This window comes from Mytilus edulis, chromosome 1, assembly GCF_963676685.1.
Source record: "Mytilus edulis chromosome 1, xbMytEdul2.2, whole genome shotgun sequence".
Lineage (NCBI taxonomy): Eukaryota > Metazoa > Mollusca > Bivalvia > Mytilida > Mytilidae > Mytilus > Mytilus edulis.
In genome coordinates this window covers 111,485,720-111,504,122 of record NC_092344.1, presented here as the reverse complement: position 1 = coordinate 111,504,122, position 18,403 = coordinate 111,485,720, and the positions used below count along the sequence as shown (strand labels likewise).

The 18,403-nt window shown below is 34.2% G+C and overlaps 2 protein-coding genes across 2 annotated transcripts in view; both read left to right on the top strand.

Moving 5' to 3' along the window:
* The first annotated feature begins 1,327 nt into the window (after positions 1–1,327).
* LOC139499688 (heat shock 70 kDa protein 12A-like) lies at positions 1,328–12,752 on the top strand. Its single transcript, XM_071288434.1, has 4 exons — positions 1,328–1,685; positions 3,959–4,177; positions 8,987–9,146; positions 10,171–12,752. The coding sequence occupies exons 1-4, from the start codon at positions 1,383–1,385 to the stop codon at positions 11,313–11,315; spliced, it is 1,827 nt and encodes a 608-aa protein (XP_071144535.1). The 5' UTR covers positions 1,328–1,382; the 3' UTR covers positions 11,316–12,752.
* A 2,896-nt stretch (positions 12,753–15,648) lies between these two features.
* LOC139518446 (uncharacterized) overlaps positions 15,649–18,403 on the top strand; it is a 41,718-nt gene continuing 38,963 nt past the window's right edge. The window contains exon 1 of the mRNA XM_071309987.1: positions 15,649–15,752. The gene's annotated coding sequence lies outside the window, so the exon portion shown is untranslated. The remainder of the gene's footprint in view (positions 15,753–18,403) is intronic.

Genomic DNA, 18,403 nt, shown 5'->3' with positions numbered 1-18,403 from the left:
AAAACTTCAAAACATTTGCTAAAAAATTGTAAAGTTACGTTAAATGATGTGTGATCTCGTGTGATAGATGAATTGTATGTGCATTTATTTTTCTTCTGTTTATATTTCATAACTCATGTGACTAGGCTGAATACTTTATATGATATTTGTATTTTTGACATTGCAAATTTTGTGTATAAAGAATTGATGAAGAGGACATGATTGTTTTTGTTTAAATTCATAACGGTTAAACATGCCATTCTTACGAGACCGTGCTTGTATCAAAATAAGGGACCCGTGCAATAGATATAGGAAGATGTGGTGTGAGTGCCAAGTTCTCTTATGAGCTATTACAAACGGTAAAGAAGAAGGGAAAACAAAATCTTATCGCTTCAGTAATATAGATATATAGTGCCAGTACAAATGAGATATCATTCTAATTGAAATCCATTCTATGATATGTTCAGTGTTGATGTAACATAATTTAGCATTGCATTTTAAGCCGTATTACTAAAAGGGGCGCGAAAGATTTAAAAGGGACATTATGCTGAGAAGATTTGCGAATTCGATTCGCATTCGATTCGAATTCAATTCGAATTAAATGTCCGTGTGAACGAGGCATAAAACTCATAAAATAAACTGATAATACCATGGCTAAAAAAATCCAACAGACAAACAAAAGTACAAAAAACATAACATAGAAAACGAGGATTGATATCAGGTACTTCAGAGGAATAAGCAGATCTTGCTCGACATGTGGCACCCATGTTACTCATGTTAATACTAACCCAGTAATAAGTCTTATTCCGTAAGTCACATTTGAGGAAAAGGGAATTTACTGGTATCTTATCAAGTGATGGTTGTGAATTGATGGTCAGCATCGGAGTGAGTACTAGTTCAGCTATCTTATCACTAGAAGATTTTATTTTAAATTATATAAGTTTATTTGACATATTTCACATTCGACCTGAGTGTGTGTTTACTTATAGTACAGTATACTCAAGAAGAAGGTAGTGTACAGATATAATGTAATATGTCGAAATTATATTTGCTAATTGTGATTGTCACGAAAGGATTCAAATTGGAATTTTGCTAAAGCAGATGACATTTAAATCGATAATTTCAATTAAAAATATCAATGTAACTCTGCAGCAAAAAATAGAACATTGTGTTTTGTTAATAGTGCATAACGAGTCGGCGGCCTCAGCAGAAAAGAAGATGTTTAAATTCATTTTCAGAAAATAAATCGACAAAAGCTTATTCCTTGTTAACTTTCATTATAAATTTAAACCTTAAAACATTCAATTATACACTGAATAACTTGTCCCCTAAATTTTATACGACCGACATGACATATTTTAATGTAAATCGATATTAAATTATTAAATTATTCACAACAAGTAATGGAAGTCGACAATACAGTATTAGTGGTTGGGATAGATTTCGGGACTTCTGGATCAGGATATGCATTTTCATTCAGACACGAATACAAGAACGATCCTTTGAATATTTCTACATATTCTTGGACAGGATCTGCTTATAAAACTCCGTCAAGTATCCTGATAAAACCAGATCAAACGTTTGATTCCTTTGGAGATGAGGCTGAAGAGAAGTATAAAGACTTGTGCGAAAAAGAACTGGAGAGAGAATGGTTTTTTCTTCATGGATTCAAAATGCAGCTATATAAAGCTGTAGAGAACGGTCAGGTGGGTTGTACTTGTTAGTAACATTTAGTAATCAACTATAACAATGACAATGTCTTTGTAATCGACTGTTACGTTTTTAATTGGGCCGTTCTGATCATGTTGTGAGATGTGAGCTCTTGGTCTGTGTTGCTTTAGGACAAAGAGCAACACCGGTCTAAACATCAATTTGTGGACAAAGAGTACCTTGGCATTCGACTGTTAATGTAACTAATGAATGGCAAGCTATTAACAACTATTGGAGGGAGAGGTGGCACCAATACAACATCTTCTTATATCTGTTTTATGCATATTTCTTGTCTCAATCAAATGTTGACTCATAAAAGACTGTGGTAATTCGCAGTTTTGATGATCAAGTGGCATTTAAGCAAAAAAAAAAAACTAAGTTGCCAATAATTTGTTGCACAGTTTGTAATGCTTTATTCAACATATGATGCGAATGATACACAATTGCTGTATCCCTATTTTTCGACCTTATGTGTCAATTCCCGGCGTCCGGCGTCGTCCGTCGTCGTCGATGTCGTCGTCCGTCGTCGTTAGCTTTTACAAAAATCTTCTCCTCTGAAACTACCGGGCCAAATTGAACCAAACTTCGCCACAATCATCATTGGGGTATCCAATTTAAAAATGTGTGGCGTGACCTGGCCAACCAACCAAGATGGCCGCCACGTCTAAAAATAGAACATAGGGGTAAAATGCAGTTTTTGGCTTATAACTCAAAAACCAAAGAATTTAGAGGAAATCTGTCATTGGGGTAAAAATGTTTATCAGGTCAAGATCTATCTGCAATGAAATTTTCAGATGAATCGGTCAACCCGTTGTTGGGTTGCTGCCCCAGAATTGGTAATTTTGAGGAAATTTTGCTGTTTTTGGTTATTATCTTGAATATTATTATAGATAGAGATAAACTGTAAACAGCAATAATGTTCAGCAAAGTTAGATTTACAATTAAGTCAGCATGACTGAAATAGTGAGTTGACCCCTTTAGGAGTAATTGCCCTTTATAGTCAATTTTGAACCATTTTTTTGTAAATCTAAATAATCTTTTACAAAAATCTTCTCCTCTGAAACTACTGGGCCAAATTAATCCAAACTTGGCCAACGTCATCTTTGGGGTATCTAGTTTGAAAAATGTGTCCGATGACCAGGCCATCCAACCAAGATGGCCGCCACGGCTAAAAATAGAACAGGGGTAAAATGTAGATTTTGGCTTATAACTCTGAAACCAAAGCATTTAGAGCAAATCTGACAAGGAGTTAAATTGTTAATCAAGTGAATATCTATCTGCGCTGAAATTTTTAGATGAATTGGACAACCGGTTGTTGGGTTGCTGTTCCCCAATTGGTATTTTTTAAAGAAATTTTGCCGTTTTTTGTTATTATCTTGAATACTAATATAGATAGAGATAAACTGTTAACAGCAATAATGTTCATCAAATTAAGATCTACAAATAAGTCAACATGACCTAAATAGTCAATTGACTCCTTAAGGAGTTATTGCCCTTTATAGTCAATTTTTAACAATTTTCATTAATTTGGTAAATTTATGTAAATTTTTACCAAATAATTTTCCCTGTTACTAATGGGCAAAGTTCATTATAGATATAATTGTAAGAAACAAGAACGTTCAGTAAAGTAAGAACTTCAAACACATCACCATCACCAAAATACAATTTTGTCATGATCCATTTGTGTCCTTTGGTTTATATGCACATAGACCAAGGTGAGCGACACAGGCTCTTTAGAGCCTCTAGTTTTTTTTATACACAACTTATTTAATCATGGGATGTTTTAGACATGTTAGAGCTTGACAATTTAAAATATAGGCACATATAATTTTTGAAGACCGTGTTAGTTTTCAAATGTCTTTTGATATTTTTCTCTCTGTTTAATTAAAATAAGGAGATGTGGAAATATTGTGGCAGATTGCCAATGAGACAATTATCCGCGAAAGTTGCAATTAAGTGGATGCAAGCAATTATAAGTATCCGTATAGCCCTTAGCAATGAGAAAAGCCCTTACCGTATAGTCGGCTATAAAAAGGACACGACATTAATCACGGTTCCTTTCTAGATAACCTAACCTTTTAGCCTTTATTTTACAATATGTCTGCAAACGTTGTTGGAAAACCAAACAAGTGAAAACTTTTAAAACTTGAAAAGTAGATGTGTTTTATTGGAATAGTTATCCCTTCACACATAATTTTTATAACCTAACTGTGGCAAACAAAACTGTAGCACCATTATTAATTGTCCGTCGTACATATTTCTTACACAGGATGTGCGACAGGACATACTTATGAAAGACATTACCGGGAAAAAGATTTCAGGCAAATTAGTTTTGTCTTATACCATTGGTTACTTGAGGAAGCACGTGATTGACCAGCTTGAACACAGAAATACTGGGGTACCAGAGGAATACATTACTTGGGTAATCACTGTTCCAGCTATATGGGATGATGCATGCAAACAATTCATGAAACAGTCAGCCCAAAAGGTATGTAGAACACGCAACTTTAAACCAAAACATGATATTTAACTTTTTAAAAGATGAAAGCAGGTGTATATGGGCGTTTTTCAATAAAAACGTTCCTTTCAGACCTAAAAAAAAATGGAAAATCAACTAGTCTAAAATTTATTTTCAAGAGTTATTTTGAATACCTCTATTATAGACTTGTTTGTAAACAAAAAGTGCAATCTTAAATACTCTTTAAAAATTATATTATTTTCATAATTTGTGTACTGTTTCGTAGGGGACTTTTGTCCCCTACGAAACTGCTTCTAAACACACATATTTTTGCAATTTTAAATGTTTCCTATAGACATTCCAGTTTGTTTACTTTATATAATAGAAAAATCTCATTTTTTTTCTGAATTGGAGAACCATTTTTTATCGATAAAGATTAGACAGTACTTCACATATGAACGTACAACTCATGTTACGTAGTGGACATTTTAATGCGTTTCGTAGTTGACAAAACCGTTTCGTAGTGGACAAAAAGTTTCGTAGTTGACATCAAATTGACAATCCTATTCTATGTTAATAAAACATAATAAAAATTACATGAAACTAACCTTTGTTATTTGCTTTGCACGAATATAATTGAAAAAAGAGTAAAAAAGACTGCATGGTAGTGGTAGTGTCCACTACGAAACGTTTTTCTCCCAAACTTGTTTCGTAGGGGACCGTTTCGTAGGGGACGTATTCACATGTTTTATTTTTTTCTCATAACCCCAATATTGCAATAGTAACAAGACTGACTGTATTCATCAAAGCGTTATTAAGCTGTACACTGATATTTTTTTCATAATTTTAAAACCAGTTACTGAAGGAGATTTGACCTGTTTCGTAGTGGACATTTACAAAAATACGGTATCACTCTGGTCCATTTGATATGCTCAATTTTTTTTACCAACAGTTTAATTGCCGTTATAAAAGCATCACTTCTTTTGTAAGACCCTAATGTTTATATCTCTTGCAAACAAAAAATTACATTGATTTTATAAAACTGTTTATAAGCAAGTTTTAATGACTTCGTTTCGTAGTGGACATTGTGTTAGGGACACACCTTCTAAAATAAAAAATCCTATGTTAAAAGCTGTTTATTAAAATATGTTGGGTCTAAATATACCTTTGAATTATTAAAGAACTTAATATATTAGGTAAAATTAATATTTATTTCTACATTTTTTACGATATTTGAGAGTATGAATGTTGAACAGGCGGTCTAGGGACATGCCATTTTGGTTGTTTTGGACCATTCAGGAATCAATATCTTATCAATCCCTCTAAAAAATAAACTGCTTCTTTGCTTAAAAATGTTATATCTAATTCAATGTACTGACTGCACAAAAAATTACTTGCAAAGATCAAACACATTGTTTTTAAAGTGGCTGGGACAAGAAAGTACGTTTTTATTGAAAAACGCCCATATATATTACGGATTACAAATGTGTCGAGGTTTGTGATTGGATAAAAACACAGAGATGTCAGTATATATTCAGGAAACTGCCGGGTATATACGACGTTTTTATCCCCAATTGGAACCTCAAAAACGCCATCATAACACTGGTAACTATGTGAAGTAGTCAAAAGCTATCAAAAAGTAAAAACACAAAAATACTGAACTCCGAGGAAAATTCAAAAAGGAAAATCAAAAATCAAAAGGCAAAATCACAAGTCCAAACACATCAAACGAATGGATAACAACTGTCATATTCCTGACTTGGTACAGGCATTTTCTAATGTAGAAAATGGTGGATTGAACCTGGTTTTATAGCTAGCTAAACCTCTCACTTGTATGACAGTCGCATCAAATTCCATTACATTGTCAACGATGCATGAACAAAACAAACATACTCAAAGAGTAAAAATGTCAAAAATAGGGGTACAACAGTCAATATTGTGTTATCATCTTAATATCACTACATAGACAACAAATGTAACAAAGTAGCACAAAAAGGCATACATCAAATTTAACATTCTCATTTTGCTTTTCTTATACGGCTGAATTTATCTATGTAAAAACTGTCAGAGGCTCACAGAGGGAAAATAATAACGTGCTTCAGTCAATAATACATGTTTGATATAAAATCATGAATTTACGCTTTTAATACTTAAATTTAACGTGGTACACACCCGTGATATCGCTGGTTCGTCACTGAATAAAAGTATACAACTATGCCTAAGTCTTATTTTAGTAATTGGTATTGTCATCTGATAAAGTCATGTCGATTATAAGATACACAGTTTTCTCTGCTCTCAAATCTTTCTGTTTGAACCCGTCGACCTGGAACTTGTCAATTATTGGTAAAAAAAATTATTTGGAAAACAAAAGGTCCTGGCTATCCAGGAATGGAGTATTTTTTAAAAACATCATTGTCCCATATTAGTTATCATAGAAAGTATTGCTGATTGCTGAATAAAACTACAATTATATAGGGAAAAATTTGACAAAGATTGAATTTAGTAGTGTCGGCCCTTTGATTATGACCCGTGTATATAGCAAAATCCTAAATACACCGTTTGGTGGTGCGCCTGTCAAATGCGGAACGTACCCTTTGATTATGACCCGTGTATATAGCAAAATCCTAAATACACCGTTTGGTGGTGCGCCTGTCAAATGCGGAACGTACAGATAATACCCTAGTCCCACTAGGCCACGATTGCACTACGATCTGTGAAAAAAATGCAAATTTTGATGATCGTAGTGCGATCGTGTAGATCGAAGTAAGGTCGTATCACGGTCGTGGTGATGTCTTCAAGATCGTAAAGAGCGTGGCCAACTTTGAACATGTTCAAAACAATCGTCGTGCGGTCGTGGCGAAATCAGATCGTAGTAGAAGCGTAGTGAGAGTGCACTAAGATCGTAGAAAGATCGCAAAGGTCGCTGTACAATCGTAGCGAGAGCGTGATTCTATTCGAAGAGACTGCCCTACGATCGCACAGCGACGTTATCACGACCTCACTACGACCATCACGTTCTCACTGCGACCCAACTACGCTTCCACTACGACTATACCACGTTGTTCACCACCATAGTACGATTCTAGCACGCCCTTGCCGTCCTCATCACGCGCTTCTTACGACCTGACTACGTTCACAAACGACCATCATTCTCATTGTCATTTTCACATAAAATATATAAAAAAAAGCTCCCTAGATTTTGTTTGTTTGAATGTAATTATCCATTTGCTCTAACGGCTCAACCATGCTTCTCGTTTTTATATAGATTAAACCGTTGGTTTTCCCGTTTAAATGGTTTAACACTAGTAATATTTTGGGTCCTTTATAACGTGCTGATTGATGTGAGCCAAGGCTCCGTGTTGAAGGCCGTACCTTGGCCTATAATGGTTTACTTTTATAAATTGTTACTTGGATGGAGAGTTGTCTCATTGGCACTCATACCACATCTTCCTATATATATTGATACATCTATGTCATCTCTGTTATCGTTCACTAAAATATCGTCATTGAGCTTCATGGACCAGCAATAGGTTGTAATTTAGGGTGAATTGGTCGGTCCGACATCTCTGCTTGATCAGGATTCGTTACTTTGTTCCCTCTGCCTCTACATCAACTCCTACCACCATGCCCAAGTGTTCTGGTAGATTTTGGTGGCATGACTGTATTGTTTCCGAGAAATCTACGATTTAGTCAGAAATAGAAGGAATTGAACTGTATTGATATGGAACACGATGTTGACGTTATTACTGAGAACGTAGTAAGATCGCGCTATGAACGTAGTATAATCGTAGTAAGAACGTGTAATAATCGCAGTAAGATCGTGTTGCAATCGGATAACTCGTGGTATGGTCGTAGCGAGAACGTGAAGAGCGTAGAAAGATCTTGATAAGCGTAGTGAGGTCGCAGAATAAGCGCGGTGAGAACGTGGTATAATCGTAGCGGGATCTTTGTAGAAGCGTAGAGAGGACGTAGTAGCATCGTGAAAGCAACGAAAATTTACATTTTCATGCCGCTCATATCGCGACCTCACCACGATCTAAATTTATTTTAGATCACGGTGAGCGTGGTGCTATCGTGGTCTAGTGGGACTGGGGCTTAAGGTAATAGGTAACAGGTGAATATATTATTGGAGGCCTGAATATAATATATACATTTTGCATTTATTCTGACGATTTTCAAATCATGTAAATCGATGAAGAAGAGACAAACCAAGGTACCAAACAAACAACAGAAGGAATCGCATGACCTCGGAAAGGAACACAACAGTGAAGGCGTCCTCCGCCATCTATTCATCATCTGTCATTCAAATCAATATTTTTTAGTCAATTAAAATGGCATAATCGGGGGAAAGAACACGATGTATAAGCTTCTCTGACAGATCATACGACTTTACTGGTATCCAAACATCAAAAACCGCAAAAACATGAACCACTGACACATTGTGTGGTGAATGTAAAAGAATATGTTGTTTCGATTTCTTCCTCCCTTCTCGGATAGATCTTATTTTGTGTAAGAAGCACACTCCTGATAATTATGTCCGTATCGTGTGAACATGATAAAACTATTGAAATAACAAAACTAAAAAAAGTTCACGGAAGATGGTACAGAAAACTAACACTAGATAAAATTAATTCAATTCCAAAAAGATCTAGAATGAACTGAAATGCTCAGAAGGCTACGTGGTCAATCCTGCTCCACTTGTTTCACATCTTTTATACTGTATATCGACGGTGACAAGAATTTCAAATTATGACGAACGATATTTATTTTTATTATCAAGAAAAATCAGTTGAAATTATTTTAAAAGATTCTTTTTGTACTTTTTATTTTCTATTCTAGGCAGGTATTCATTTAGAGAAATTTTCATTGGTTTATGAACCAGAAGCTGCTTCTATTTATGCAAAAAGTTTGCCTCTAGAAAGAATAGCTGGTGATGATAACACAATTTCATTGAAGAACTTTGACCCTGGGAAAAAATTTATAGTTGTAGATGGTGGAGGTTTGTGCTTTTTGTAATCAACTTTAAATAGATTAAGATAAGACGGGAAAATGTTATTACACTTACACAGGAATGTATGTTCATTCGACATTTTTAAATAATTGATATTTTCAACATGCACCTCAATTTTTTCAACTAATTGGGTTTTCCCCCCTCCAATCGGTAGCAAACGTATGATTAATGTCGACCAAGGGAAAATATGTCCTTTCATGTCTATTATTGACAATTAGCTAGTTAAAATATTGACATTTTACAGGTTGTTAAATGCATTTTTTTAAAATAAATATAGAATAACCATACATTGTCTCGAAATATCAATGTTATTTGTACAAGGCTTAGAAACAGGTAGAACGCGAGGCTGTGCCGAGCATTTCTATCTGTTTCGAGCCGAGTACAAATAACAGATTGATATTTCGAGACAATGTATGGTTATTCTTTATATAATACTACAACTCTTTATAACTGTTCAAAATGAAGTATTTAGGGTAAAAACCGTCATTCTTTAATTGTGAGCGGACAACGTAAAATTGCCGCGAACCTGTATGTTTTATTGACGTCATAAATAAAACTGTACGGAAAAGCATTGTCAACGTCATAAACAAGGTGATATACGGTCAGTGACTGTATATCACATATAAATATACAGTCAATACAATTTGACTGCTCAAATAGCACAGCTGCAGTATATATATATATATATATATATATGTATTTAGGGGCCAGCTGAAGCCGGACGCCTCCGGGTGCGGGAATTTCTCACTGCATTGAAGACCTATTGGTGACCTTCTGCTGTTGTCTGTTATATGGTCGAGTTGTTGTTTCTTTGACACATTCCCCATTTCCATTCTCAATTTTATTACTATAAGACACTTAAATGTTTTCAATTTTGCTAGGTTGAATGTAAAAGTTCATCAGAAAAGTGGAAGTAACAGAATTTTCCTTTGCTAGTTTGCTGGGGCTTCTTTATTCCTCCTATTCTTCACTGTAATGCATTCCTTATAAAAAAAACTTATCTAAATTGTAGGTGGAACAATTGACATATCAGCCCAAAAAGTGGAAGAAAATGGCGGTCTTGCTATTATACATAGGGCTTGTGGTGGGCCGTATGGCGGTGAATTTATTAACCAAGAATACAGACGACTGCTCACGAAAATATGTGGTGGAGAAGTCCTTCGTCAATTTAAAGAAAACCATATCTATGATTATACAGATATGATGAAAAACTTTGAAACCAAAAAGAAAACATTTGTAGGTAAAAATGTCGTTGTAAGATTACCAGTTACATTGTGTGATATTCTTTCCGAAACAACCGGCTGCAGTTTTTCAGGTTTAGTACAAGACGGTAGCATGAAAGAAGATTTGAGCATAAAAAGAGACAAGTTAATTATCACAGAAAAAATATTTCTTAGCTTTTTTGCTGAATCGATCAAATGTATAGTTAAGGAAATAACAAATGTTTTAAAAGATCCACAGTGTTCTGGAGTCTCAACCATTATGATGGTTGGGGGATTTTCTGAGTCAGAAATAATACGTGTTCGAATAAAAGAAGCATTCCCTGACAAAGAAGTATTCATTCCGCAACAGGGAGGACAGGCTGTTCTTCAAGGGGCAGTACTTTACGGTCATAATCCAAGAATAGTTTCATCGCGTACTTGTAATTATACGTACGGGGTAGCTGTCACAGCTCCGTTTCAACACGACGTCCATGATCCCACAAAATTATTTATTGACAATGAGGAAGAAATGTGTGACGATATTTTTCATAAGTGTTACACCATTGACGAACAAGTTGATATTGGAGAGAGACGAAGTATATCTTTAACCTATAATTATGTAGATGAAATCACACAAGAAAAAAGAAAAGAAGATGGCAAAGTAGAAATATACATTTCCGAAACCCAAAATCCAATGTACGTTACAGACCAAGGAACAACATTGCATGCAGTTATACATGTACCGCCACCTGGTGGATTATGGCCACCAATTTCTCATGGTAGAGTTGAACTAGAGAGAGGAGGAACTGAGATGATTGGTACTTATATTGATAAGATCACTGGGGCAAGGACATCTACCAAATTTGAATTTCTTCCAAAACTGGAAAACGAGTTTAGACGAAGGTTATACGATCCGCAAAATGTTTTGCTGCAGTCTGACGACTTGGATAGTTAGTTATATCATTTATCATGCAAAACAGAGCAATATTAAAGACATTCTAGCTCACGACAATTAAAAAGAATAATATTTTTTTTCCATTTACTTCAAAGTATACAGACAACTTATTTGTTCTGATTTATATTCAAAGATTGGTCTGACGTCTGATGACTCTGCAGTTGACTTGCTTGGGTAGCGGGACCAATGTCCCAAACGTTTCATTTTGTGAGTTATTTAATGCATTCACAACTTGACTATACTTTGAAAATTTGGATGTTTAGTTATCGTGAAACATTGCTTCTAAAATTTATCATGCCAACCATTGTTTTTCAGTATTGTGAGTTAACTAATTCACGTTCTCTTATTTTTCATTTACAAGTAGTTCCTACAAAGTAATCTTCAATGTTTTTCAATTAAATCTCAATTACCCAGATCAATTTAAATCACCACTCAGTAATATTTTGCATTTGTTATAATCATTTACATATTTGAGAGACACCCACATCTTTCGTTAAATATGATACATTGTACATTGTACAATTACAACATCATTAATGATTTTAATATGTCACGTTTTAAAACAATATATGGGTTTGTCAACAGTTGGATACAACAGCTTTGATACAGTTTGAGCTTATTTCAAAAGAGGCGAATATTCCAATTGTTCAGTCAAAAACCATTACAAATGAAAGACAGACTGTGCCATGACTAAATACGCACTATTGATTAACATCGCTACAATCAGTAACGGGTTTAGTAGCAGTCACTTCACATTTGACACCTATTTGGTGTTCAAAATACATATTTGTTAAAAAATAATCATCTCTAAGTCTTTTAAATTTTGATAAACTAGATGTTGTCTTTTACACTCAGTTTTCGTGGGATTCGATTTGCTTAGTTTTTAGTTTCTTTGTTTTGTATGCTTTGTCTGTTTTCTGTTTTTTGTTCTATTGTTCTTTTTTTTTTGCCATAATGTTGTCAGTATATTTTTTTAGTTTGAATGTCCCTTTGGTATTGTTCGCCTCTCTTTTAGTACCGCTGTTGGTAAACTGTCAAACTTCTTCGTCATTTGGTTTCTGCTGTAGAGTCGTCTCTGCCAATTGTACCCCATCTTCTTTTCTTTAAATAGTCAGTCCCCGATGGTAACATTTCCTCTCAAAAGGCTTTATTAAGTTGGCATTGTAATTATTTTTACATAAAATTGGTTTATGCAATGTTGTACTGAAACTTTGAGCAACTCACTGATGCAAAGATTGTTTTATTTGTATCTTAGTATGACAAGTAGCTTACCAATTATTTGTTCTCGAACGAACATAATGACTTTTAGTTCGGATACATCAGTCATGTACACTTAATTCGGTATCATATGTTTAAACATTACATTACAGAATTATGAACATGTTGTATCAATTTGACATTAATATTTTTACCAATTAAATATGATGTTTAGATTAAGCTTTCAACTGTTGAGCGTTTGTTCCCTTTATCTTTTAATGTGTAATCAAACTATGGTACTAAGCTTTCGCGATAAAGCAATACAGTTACAATGTATATAAACTTTCAAATTCTGAAATTGATATTTACAGTTTGCAACGTAAAGCAAATCCAGTCTATTCAGACTGACTAGGTTCTCCCTTTAGAGACGACATGTTGAGTCTCAGCATTTTGATGGATCTAAGTAATAATATTGTTGTTTTTCTTTCAATTCATGGACATTTGTATAAAAAAAAAAAAAAAAAAATTATGGGAAATTCATTTTAAAATGATTCTGGTTTGCAGTTTATATAGGTGGCCATAGGTCATTGGATGTGGAAGATCAGAGACTAGGGTCCGTGTATTCAAACGAACTCTATGCAGACATGAGTAAAGTGCTGGTTTAAAAAGATAACAAATGACACTGTATCAATGTTGTAGAATATTCAGTATAAACAAAACCTTTTGACCTAAATGAAGAGCAATAATCTGTGCTCCAATAAATAACAAAAGCTTCATATTACTGTCACTCACCAAGCTACTAAAGGCTTCACAATAAGAGAGAGGCGAAAGCTACAACAGGCATATTCAAACTTATATAAGTCGAAAACAAACTGACAATTTCAGTGCAAAAACAAAGAAAAAACGACGAAAAGACAAACAACAGTGTACAAAACACAACATACAGAACTCTAAAGACTGAGCAATACTATCCCTACCAAACCAGGAAGTGATCCAAAATGGTAAGCAGATCCTGTTACACCTGTGACATCCATCGTGTTGCTCGTGTAAGTATGCATCCGACGAAAAGTCTTATTCGGTATGTCACATTCGAGGAAAAGACGGAATGGGATTGTAGTTACAACCGCTGGAATATATTCGGCGTCATCTATGAAACAGAAATTCCATGACTTTGTATGTTTTTGTTGGTGTTATTTACTTATTTCATACTTGTGATCGCTGTATTTGGGGTCTACAAATATTTTCTTAGTGGTAAAATTCATTTACTAAAGTTTTATTTTATTAATCATTTAAGAAAATCATAGGCGGATCCAAGGGGGGGGGGCTTATTGTGGGAAAAATTTGGTTGATTATATAGGGAATCACTGAAGCATGACTGAAGCCCCCCCTTTAGATCAGTCAGCGCGGGCCCGCCCTTACAAAAAGTTCTGGATCCGGCCGCCATTGAACATTATGCGGGCGATGTTAAAGTTAATTTATATATGCACAAAAGATGTGCCGTATACACGGACAACGAGACAGCAACCCAAAGACAAAGATATCAATAAGACATTTTTATTTCAACATATGTGTAGTCTTCAATCGTGATTGAGCAGAGCTATATATTTTTACACTTCAACTTCGTTCATGGAAAGTTTTTTCCTGAATTTTCATTAGTTTCTTACGTTTCTCAGTTTTTCATCAATATAATAATAATAAGATAAGAATTGTTTTCATCAAGGAATTGTTATCATACAATGCCTTGCAGGGGCGGATGCAGGAATTTTCGAAAGGGGGGGGGTGCTAACCCTTGGCACCCAGGGCAAAGGGGGGTGCAAAACATATGTCCCGATACAAATGCATTGATCGGCAAAAATAAAGGGGGTGCGCACCCCCGGAACCCCCCCCCCCCCCTGGATCCGCCACTGCCTTGTTTTCATCAATAACAAAATTTACAAGTTATCAAAATGTTACTCAGTATTCAAAAATATGAAGAAAAACAAATTGTAAAATTTGTGCTGTTATCTAATCAAATTCAACTAACCATAAGTAAAACAGCTGGATGAAATTTCCAAAGGCTTTAATGTTACCATGAGCAAGAATTTGCATAGTATATTACAAATCCTTGCCATGGCGTAAATAAAATATAAAGTAAAATCACAAAAATACTGAACTTAGAGGAAGATCAATTGGGAAAGTCCATAATCACATGGCAAAATCAAATAACAAAACGCATCAAAAACGAATGGACAAGAACTGTCATATTCCTGACTTGGTACAGGCATTTTCAAATGTAGAAAATGGTGGATTAAACCTGGTTCTATAGCGCTAACCCTCTCACTTTTGTAATGACAGTCTCATCAATTTCCGATATTTTTACATTGATGCGTTAAATAAACAGACACAATAAATATAATAGTCAAAATATGGGTACATCAGTCATCATCGTTTAACAATTTTAAAAGGAACAATTTAACAGATCACAAAAACATCTACTATCTACGAACACATTTATTGAGTGTCTGACGTCAGAAAATTTTATACGTCACATAAATTTGTCGTTCAATGTGCGTACAAACAATTTTAAAATTTTCATGGGAATGTTAGCATACAGGGTTAAAAAATCAAAAGTATGTAAGAATAAATTTAAGAAATAGACCGAGATTTAAACTAGTCAAAAAGTTATATATAGAATTTATAAGAATCCAAAAACAGTTAATACCACTACGTGATTAATTGATTTTGACGTTTGTGGTTCAACGTATATTGTAATTCATAATAGAAATATATCATAATGACATATAATAGAACAATATCATACTGACGGGATCTTTTAAAGTACAGAGTCACGTTATAAGAACAAAAGAAATACAAAAAGTCGCAAATACAAAACAAACCACAAAAAAATGAAAGCCAATACAAACACATTGACGAGATGTATAAGTACCGAGCCACGTGAAACGGATATCATATGAAACCATTTAACAGTAAAAGTAATATTAATAGTAGAACAAAGACAAATGAAAGAACTATAAAACACGTTGTTAAGATGATAAACAACATCAGTACGAAGAATCTATACATCAAGACCATCGTGTATTATTTGTTTTATAAACCATTTCGTCTTTACGGGTTTTATCGTGTACATTCCGTATCCGAAACAGATATTATTATTTTTAGTGCTAAAATTGGAAAAATTGCGGGGAAATGAAGATGATAAGAATAGTCTTTCTTGTATAAACGTTCTTACAAAGACTTCAGGTAGGAACAAAGGATTGATTTTGTGTAATTATTATTAAATGAAAGAATACACAATTTCCCCATAAATGATTAGATACCGCTGTATATTTTTGGTATTGAACCACAGGGGCTTGTTACAATTGCCGGGTTTACTATCCATACGAACGCCTAAAAAAACAGGGGTTCGTATGGATAGTAAACCCGGCAATTGTAACAAGCCCCTGTGATTGAACATGGGTGACCAGCTGTCTTTTTGAACAGTGACTGTTGACTGTTATAATTTTTGCAAGGTTAACAGGTTAAGACCATGTTAGATAGGCACTTGACACAAGTTGCCCAGACTGAACAAAACTCCAACCTAACCATGTAAATCACTGGTTAATAAACGATCTGATTGATAATATATTGGGCGAGTCTTTTCACCACCAAACACCCCAAAAACCACCAACCACTAAAAAAAACTTTGATATTATACAATAAGACGATGAAATAAATTAAATTACATATAATTTAACCAATTTTTAGATATTTATTGGAATCATTTTCATGTAAAGTCGATAATTAACATAAGGAAAAATGTCTCCGGATTCATCACTTTCCGGATTACATTGATAATTAGTAATGAGTTCAAGTATCCTTGATCTCTGTTCACCAGTTAGATTTTGAAATTTGTCGCTTTTCTTATTATTGGTACAACTATTTTATAGAAGAGTTAAAAGAAGAAAACAAATATTTGAGGTGTCAATTATGGTCTACGGCGTTCAAAAAGTGTGGTGTTATAGACTCTCCTTTTCTGTTTTCTGTAGATATTTGGACTCTTATTCTTCTGATTTGTTGAATTAATAACTTAAATATTATATTTAAGTTACATTTATAACGACAAAAGACAAGGTAATAAACTTTTGGGGTGTTCGGTGGTGAAAAGACCTGCCGCAATATATTCATTGTTTATAAAAGAAGAGGATTGAGATACTAGAGGGACAGTCAAACTCATGGATTGAAAATAAACTGACAACGCCATGACTAACAAAGAAAAAGACAAGAAGGCAAATAATAGTACATACATGTAAGATACATGTACAATATAGAAAACTAAAGACTAAGCAACATGAACCCCACGAAAATTTTGGGTGATCTTAGGTGCTCCGGAAGGGTAAGCAGATCCTGCTCAACATGTGACTCCCATTGTGTTGCTCATGTTATTACAAACCCTATAAATAGTCTAATTCAGTAGGTCAAATTCGTGAAAATGGAAGGGGATTGTAGTTGTGACACAAGGAACATATCAGATATCATCTGTTAAACAGTTATTACAATACGGTCAACCAACTCGTGATGGCATCCATAAAATTTATGAAGGGATGATTTCAACATCACTATTCGGAACTCTTAATATCTTCCTTGTGTGCAGCAACCCTCTATCAAGGAAATCTTGATAGGAAATACAAGCGCAGGAATATCGTATCAATTGGGAGATATATATATCATGTACATGTATATACTCTGTATGTAGGTGCTGCTGGAATGTTGCTAAATAGAAATGAATTCATCTCTTTTTTCATCAAGTTTTGATTTCAACCGACCCTCATTGACAATTTCTACATGTTAGTCAAGATATGAGGCAGACTTAACTGTACAAAATGTATCTGTTGTATCCTTTATCTCAAGTTTGATGGGTATTGGGATAGATGCATTCAACATAGTTTACAAACTTAGAATTATCTAAGGAGAGAACATCATCTATAAAGCGGAAAGTAAAGTTGAAGGATATTGCTAACTTCTTATCTTTCTTCCTAAGACGTTCCTGTATGGAGTCAGCCTAAACATGCACAAGGCCACACTTAAAAATATTTTGGTTTGCCCAAACCCTACCCAAAGGTTAAGACAGTGGGTAGGTAGGTAGGCATTTTCTTTTTTTTTCAGAAAAAAGAAATTGAAGTATCAGATGTTTATTAGTCTTCATGCCTATCTGATTAAAAAAAAACTTCTTCAAATCAGGACAATAAAAGAATTTGAGTAGGCAGCTTTTTTCTGGGTAGGTAGCGTTTGGGCAAACAAACCTATTATTTATTATGGCCCAATACATGCAATAATTTGTGAATTCTATTCAAATCGGCACTTGGTTAATAAATCAGCATCTTGTCAAATCAGCACCTAGTCAAATGGGCACCTGATGTAGTTATTTCAGCACCTAGTCAAATGGGCACCTGATGTAGTTATTTCTGATGTAGTTATTTCTGATGTAGTTATTTCTGATGTAGTTATTTCTGATGTAGTTATTTCAGCACCCTGTTGAATATTTAGTTGAATCTTTTTTTGTATTTTAAGCAAACAGATTTAAATAAAGAAAGGAATGTCCAGAAATATTGAATTACTAACATTTGTTTGTGGTTTCTGTGTGTATTTTTTTTCATTCAACCCTATGTATTCAAGGTACTGGTTATACGCACGTTTAAACCAGTTGGGCATTTTGCATGATTGTTTGTTTAATGTAAACTTTCCAGAAATACCACATTAATTGCTGATTATTTTGCATTTAAGTCACAAGATTAAAAAAAAAAGAAATGAATTACACACATACATGTACCAATTCAAAACATATTCTATTGGATATAAAACCTAAATCCTTTAAAATAACAATTTGTTTTTGCACAAACAAGAGAAACAAAAAG